The sequence below is a fragment of the Hibiscus syriacus genome, unplaced genomic scaffold, assembly GCF_006381635.1.
Source record: "Hibiscus syriacus cultivar Baekdansim isolate YM2019G1 unplaced genomic scaffold, ASM638163v2 tig00111835_pilon, whole genome shotgun sequence".
Lineage (NCBI taxonomy): Eukaryota > Viridiplantae > Streptophyta > Magnoliopsida > Malvales > Malvaceae > Hibiscus > Hibiscus syriacus.
Genome location: NW_024063193.1, coordinates 198,866 through 206,438, shown reverse-complemented (window position 1 = coordinate 206,438; position 7,573 = coordinate 198,866). Strand labels below are relative to the sequence as shown.

Here is a 7,573-nt window from a genome sequence, read left to right as displayed (position 1 = left end):
AAGATTTGCACAACGATTTTGAGTGGTTCGACTTTCTCAATCAAAGTCTACGTCCACTACCTTAGCTATCCACACTAAGGATTTTCCAACAAATTCATTAATTTGTTCTTTCTTTTGAGGCCAAAGAGATAACCTTACAACACCCTCAAGAATATACCCCAATTCTTGAGAACACTCTTTTGCCAAAGAGAAGATTACAAATTTGCAAACTTACAAGGAAAACCTCACAAGGTAAGATGTTTGCACAATTCTAGAACAAGAAAAGAACACTCAAAGATAATTACAAATGAGCACAAATGGTGTTCTTGAAAGCAAAATGAATATTGAAAGGAAAATTGGCTTGATTTGCACAAACTTGGTGTTTGATGCTTTCTCTCTTGTTTCTCTATGATTTCTTGTTGATCAAGGGCTTCAGAACTTGTTTAAATATACCTTGAATCTCTTCTGAACGTTGGGGATGATTAGTGAAGATCATATAACCGTTTTAGTGTGAAAACAATTAATAAAACAGTTTGGAGCGTGGGGGGAATCGGTACCCCCTATGGGGAATCGGTTCCCTAAGTGTAAAATTCAAATATTTCGACCGTTGAACAGGGGGAATCGGTTCCCTCCGAGCATTCTGGAAATCTCAGAGCCAAACCATTCAGGGGGGAATCGGTACCCCCTTGGGGGGGAATCGGTTCCCTCTGAGTAATCTGGAATTTTTGGCTTTGAAATGGTTCGAAATACTTTGAAAGATTATTTTGAAATTGTTTTAAGATTAAAATTTAATTTTACACTTAAGTAAGGATTAAAAATGATTTTTGAAATATTTTGAGTAATTATATCGAATATACTTAGAAAATCATTTTGGAAAATCTTAAAATTCATTTAACTTAATTTGTTATATCGAAATATCAAAATGTTTTCAACATTATTTATTATATATATATTTATATGACTACATAATAATAATAAAAATAATATTTAAATATAAACAAGTACAATTAAAACATAAATAATCAATAATAAAAATAAAATTAGAACTATATATTTAAAAGCAGTAAAACTTTATGAAAATATTTAAAATTAGTGACTAAATTATAATCTAATAAAATTAAATACCTAATTCGTAATTATTTAAAATTTCAGGGATTAAACATGCTATTTTCCTTATTTATTAATTTGGTGACTAAAATAAAACTATATAAAATTCGAATATCATATTAAAATAAATTAAAAATATATACTCGGGATTAAAATATTAATTATTAAAATTAAAGGACTAAATATGATATTTATCCTAAATATATTATTTTAATATAAAGGACTAAAATAAATAAAACTAAAATTAAAGAACCGAATTAAAAGGATTATAAATTGATTTAGTTACTAAAATGTAAAGTTTACAAATTAGGATGGCTGCGGAAAGGATTTAACTTTTATTTAATTACAAACAAACCCCTCCCCAAAACGGCGTCGTTTGGAGAGGGCTATTTAAACCCATAACCGGCTGGCCCGAAGGGCCAGCTCTCATTTCTCTCATTTACTCTCTCTCTCTTCTCTGAGAGAATTCAGAATTCTCTCGCTTCTCTCTAAAACAGAGAGAAGCACACCGGCCGGCAGCCGTTCGCCGGCGTTGACCTCGCCGCCGGCCACCGCATCCGGTGGCTGGGAAAAATCTTTTTACACCTAAAGATAGATCGGACCATCCTATTGATGGTTCCGATGACCGTTTCCCTTAAAACATTCCTGATCAGAGCAAATCTACAAGAATACCTTCGGTTTTCGAAGGTTTCCGATGACGTGTGAGGGCTTCGGTGATGTTGCAGTAAGTATCTCTCCGTCTTTTCCTTGCTTATTTTTGGGTTTGTGGTTGCTGGTTGTTGTGAGTTGGTCTCTATTTTTGTATCTTTGCTCTCGGGTTTGTTTCTCTGTGGCTGTTGTGGTTGCTCCTTTTTTTTGTTCTCCGTTCGTCCTCTTTTTTTTTTCTTTCTTGGCAGGGGGCTCGGTGGCTTTTATAGCCACCACCGGTGATGGCTTCGGACGGTCCAAAAGGGGTTCTTCGGTGAGTGACCGGACTTCCAGTGGTGACTCACCATTTGGGGGAGACGTTTGCGGCTGGAGTGGCTCTTCTGGAAGCCTTCGACGAGACGTGGCAGCGGTGGAGATGGTGGGAGTAGCTGCGGCGGCCGCGTGGTCCCTAGGGTATCATCACCCTAGGGTTTGTGCTGGATGCGTGGGGGCCGTTGGATCTCTCAGATCCAACGGCTGTGATGCTAAGGCGGCTAGATGATGATATGGAAACCCTAAATTGGTTTTAGGGTTTCTTGATGGGTTTGGGCTTCCTGATGGGTTTGGGCCAGTTGAGTCCTTTGTAACTGGGCCGGTTCAGTCTGATTTGGGTCTGTAATAATATTTATTAATAATAAAATAATAATAATAATAATAATAATAATAATAATAATAATAATATTTAAATGAAAAAAATGAGTATCTTCAATGTGGAAATGAAGGACGTATGAGGTCACATGATGGTTTAGGTTAGAAAAAGAAATATGAAATCCAGGATTGTAGAAGTTGGGGAAAAAATACCTCTTTAGCAGTTCCTCCATTTGGTGTATTAAACACTTTGCCTGTACTCGCAGTTCCTATCTGTATGCTACCAGCATGCATAAATGTGGGCAAGCAACAAATATATAAAGTTAATATACCCAACATAAAGGCAAGTTAGATTCGACAAACCTTCCGGCACGCCTTGGCCTATTAATCTAGCCTTTCGGCCGATCTGCTCGAATGCTTCATTCATAGTTTTCACAGGGAAGAACCAAGTACTCTCACCACTTGTTTGCTCAAGTCAACTTCCACACTCTTGACTCCTTCGTATTTATGAACAAAAATAAACACGAAATGAAAGAACATTAAAAGAACAACCCTTAAAAGCCTAAAGAGATAAATCATGCACAAAATTATTACTGTTTCTTTACCATAAATTATTTGTAACTTATTCTTGGCCGCACTAACACAACCTTCACACTTCATATCCACTATATACTCTGTCTGATAAAAAAATAAAAGACCCAGAATTTTTTACATATCAGCAAAATATAAGGACTAATCAACAATAAGCATCCAATTCATGTTAATGCAAAAGGGGGGCAGTCAATTTATAGGAGAATAATCTTTGTAAAAGAATTAAAATGATCAAGATGTTGACATACAAGCAGGTCAGGCAAGGACCCGTTTTCCTGCAAATTCAAAGATACAAAGGATCAAACATAATTAAAGATAATTGCTTTGACGTGAAAATAAATGGGCAGTGCTCAAAATTGGCAATTCAATGGCAAACCTGAGATGGGTTGTGATGAGATGGGGGATAATCTATGTTAAGAGCAGCGGAAGAAGTGATGTAGTTCCTTGTAAGGCCTAGGCGATTGGGTGATGAAGAGAGGAAAGGGAGGCTTCTGGTATTGGGGAAACGAAACAATTTGCAAGAGGAGGGAGAAGAAGAAGAAAAAAAAGAAGATAAAGAGAGACCAGCGTGCGGAGGCGGAACAGAGGCAGCGGCTATGGCGGTTATGTGGGTCAACGACTTCAAAAATGATTGGTTCTTTTATTGAAACGGACCAGATGGTTTAGTTTCCAGATGCTTGTAAGGTTAGTTTGTTTCCCTATAATTAATTTTTTTTAATATTTTACTCATTTTTTTCAATGTTTCGTAGATAAAAATATATATTCAATCATTTTTCTAATCAATTATTTTTTTTATTTTTTAAAATATGAGATCTAATTTCCATAAAAAAATTCAGTTTCACTTTAAAATATAAACATTCAAAATATTATTATTTTATATATTTAATATTAAAATATTATTTTAATAAAAATATTAATTATTTTAATAAAAATATTAATTATTAAATTATATTTATCGGACTTACCCAGTTTTCCCGATGCTTGTAAAATTGTTGTTGTTGGGTAATGATTTCTTTTGGTAAAATGTATTAAAGGTTATTGTATTAAGTTTATATAACCGTTATGGTTATTAAATATTAACATTATGGGTAAAGTATACCAATGGTCTCATATTATACGATGTTATTTTGTTGAATCTTCTGATTATTAAAAATTATAAAATAATTCATTAACTATAGGATATTGCTCTTTTTAGCCCTTAGCTATTAAAGTTACAAAATAGTCAATCGATTATTCATTATGTTTTAAATTTTTCATTTTATATTAAAAGATTGTCGATAATTTGAGTTGAATGTTAATATGATATCTGAGATACGATAAAATTTGATCCCAAAATATTAAATGATTATCATATCTTAGACATCTAACTCTGACTGTCGTTAATTTTTAACAAAAAAGGACGAGCTTAATGAATAGTCAAGTAATCATCTTGTTACTTTTAATAATCAAAGAATTCAACAAAGTAACTTCTTATAGTCGGAGATTATTATTAAGTAATTGTTAATTATTAAATTTAAGGGATATGTGGTATACTTATAAAATATTTTTATTATATAGTGTAAGTTGATATATTTTATATAGTGTAACGTTATAACATTTAAAGTTATTTGATAAAATAGAATATAGTTCATTAAGGTTCTTAGTTCAAGGATCTATGTCTATAAAATATATGTGCATTATTAATTAGTTAAGGAAGTTTCAAATATATAATATTTTTTAATCAGATTATTTAAAAAAATAAGTTTCAAATAATACAATAATTTATATTTTAAAAATATTTTTTAACAATAATATACTAAATATTTAAATCTGATCAGTTTTCCATATTAATTTTTAAAAATAATGGTAAACATGATTTTTAAAAAATATATATATAGAGTGATTAATGTAATATATGTAGAAAATATTTTGTAATAAATAATAATATATAGACTTTTAGACCCAGATTAGGCTTTTCTTCTTGGTACCGTACCTGCTCTTTCTCACAATTTTTTTTCGTCTATCTTATAAATATAATTGTTCAAATTAAAATTTTAAGAAAAGTAATATTTTTTATCATTAAAATTATTTAGTAGGTTGAATAGAGATATTTTTTCACCTTTAGTCCCTTTTAGGCAGGTAATTTTCTCACTGTGTCATTTTCATGTATGGTAACATTTAGGGAGCGCTTAAGTAAATTACATTACCCTTTTATTCTACTTGAATAAAGAGGGATGATTTCCTTTGAAGAAACTATTGATTCCTCGCATCTCATTCCATCTGCCTGCATTTATAACACACTCTCCCATCTAATCTCATATATCACTCTACTTCATGTGATTAAAAGCTTCCCAAGAGACATTTAAAACTTTCTCAGGTACGTTGTAAAGTGAAAGAGATTAGCTGAAGAAGAAAACACCCTGCACCATGACAACGGCAGCCTTGGTTCTCAAGTGCTCCCTCTTATTAATGCCAACAACGGGCTGTTGTTTTCTGGGTAAGTTTCGTCCAATGTTTTCTGTTATCTCCTGTTGTTTCTTGTTATGGAATTGGTAAATTTCGGAGGAACCGCTACTTTAACCAAACACAACCCCAGTAAGCCTCCATTCATTAGATTATCGATAAGGTGTAGATGAACAGGACGTTCGAATAACATCATTTTCTGCTCGACTTTACGTTTGTAGGTTTTGGGAAGTCCCTCTGTGCTGCACCAGGGTAATGTTCATTGTTATCTGACACTTGTTACGACTCTTGTTTGTTGATGTTTCTGCAGATCTGTTGGGTCGTCAGCAGCACCTCCTCTGTTGGAGTATAAATCGAGCTTCTTATGGGTTAAACTTGTCGGGGGTTTGGTACAGCTTTTGTACAAGGGAAGCTAATGTTTGTGATTTTGGTTTCAGGCTTACTTAATATTTTGGTAATTAGTGTTATCTGATTCCTATCTTTGTAATTGGTTTTAGAATCTAATATAATGTTTGTATTGCTACTTTATTCATCTGGTAATCATTTGCTTATTATTATTATTATATTATTATTATTATTCAAATTAATTAGGCTATTTTCTCATAATATGAGCTTTTAAGATCTACTTATTTATTGTATGTGTTTTTACACAAATGACATACAATTAAATTTTGAGAATATGATACTGATTAGACGACCGATACACATCCTGTATTCGGTACTATTAATCATCAGAATTAAGAAAATAAAAACAAACCAGTAATAAGTTAAATAATCTTTTAAAAAAAGAAATACATGTCATATGTGCAGAACAATTACCACAATAAATATGTTTGAGTTTTATCTTTAATCATTTGATATTGTTGAACTATATTTTGATATAACAAATTAAGATAAAATGATTTTGGACTTGAATTGAATTTATTCAAAGTTTTCAAAAATAATTCAAAGTCCATTAAAAGTGAATTTGAGCACCAAACAGTTTTTCACGTACAAGAAATATCAATATTGTTCTTATAGTATTGATATTAAATGAACAGTATTGATATTGTTTATGTGGTGCTGATACTCAAGGTAAGAGAAGTATCGATACTCTAAATGTAGTATCGATACTACCAGCATTGCTCAAATTCCATAATGCAAAAATGATATTGATACCCAAAGGGGTATCGATACTACTTTACATAGTAGTATCGATACCATAGGCTTAGTATCGATACCGTCAGGCCCAATGGCTAGTAACAACTAGTTTTATTTAAATATTACAAAGGTAGTACTGATACTCTCTATAGGAGTACCGATACCCTATGTACTAGACAATTCTATTTTGCAAGAAAACATGTCACACCCCAATTTAGGTGTTAAATTTTTAATAAATTTAAGTATAGAATTAAAGTTGTATCAAGGGAGAAATTGAGGACTAAATTATAAAATCTCAAAGCTAACATATCATTTTAGGAAGTTGTAGGAAAATCCAGGGATGTGAACCGGAATTTACCCATTATTATTACCCAGTAAAAATAAATTTACCCGATCGGGTAAACCCCAAATTTCCCCCCAAATCAAACCCAATCCCTAACCCCAAAAATATCTTCCCCGTCGACTTCTTTACCGGCTAAATCTGCCACTGTCCGGCCACCCCAGCACGAGACACCACTACCAAAATACTCACCGTCGAATGGTGATCAAAACCCAACCCCTATTTCGTCCAGAAACGACGTCGTTCGCCGTGGATCAACCAACGAAAAGCCATCGAAAACCCCCATCACCAAGTGAATTTTTGACATTTTCGATCACGTCCGACGTTGTTTTTCCTCACCGCTACCTCCATTGCACCCATTGGTGTCGTACGATTAAACCCCGACCGAAATCGTCGAGTCGTTGTTTTTCCATTATCGTCACTCGACCATCGTTGAAGAAGTTTGTACGTTTTAAAAATCTGCAATCCGTTATATTTCGTTGAAAAATAACACTTGCACGAGAATCTCGAGGTCCCGATCTAACAATCTGAAAAATTTCATTCTGAAACGACGACTGGAACCGTCGCACGGGCCGCCTCTGCGTGTGGGCATCGTCTGCTAGCCTGGGGAGTGGACTGAACCGGTGTGGACCGAGCCGAGCCTAGCCGCCTGAGGGAGCCATTGACCGTTGACCTTTGACCACTGTTGACCAGTCATTG

General features: G+C 33.5%; 1 protein-coding gene across 1 annotated transcript; it reads right to left on the bottom strand.

Annotated features, from left to right (window-relative positions):
• Positions 1 to 2,633: 2,633 nt before the first annotated feature.
• LOC120171692 (copper chaperone for superoxide dismutase, chloroplastic/cytosolic-like) lies at positions 2,634 to 7,571 on the bottom strand. The gene is made up of 4 exons (XM_039179361.1): positions 7,506 to 7,571; positions 3,329 to 3,571; positions 3,201 to 3,227; positions 2,634 to 3,039 (listed from the first exon to the last, which is right to left on the bottom strand). The coding sequence occupies exons 1-4, from the start codon at positions 7,569 to 7,571 to the stop codon at positions 2,794 to 2,796; spliced, it is 582 nt and encodes a 193-aa protein (XP_039035292.1). The 3' UTR covers positions 2,634 to 2,793.
• Positions 7,572 to 7,573: the final 2 nt, after the last annotated feature.

Coding starts and splice junctions, on each gene's coding strand:
- LOC120171692 (XM_039179361.1), bottom strand. CDS start 7,571: ATGACTGGTCAACAGTGGTCAAAGGTCAACGGTCAATGGCTCCCTCAG. Junction 3,572..7,505: donor AGGCGGCTAGGCTCGGCTCG/GTCCACACCGGT, acceptor TCATTTTTGAAG/TCGTTGACCCACATAACCGC. Junction 3,040..3,200: donor GGTCCTTGCCTGACCTGCTT/GTATGTCAACAT, acceptor TTTTTTTATCAG/ACAGAGTATATAGTGGATAT.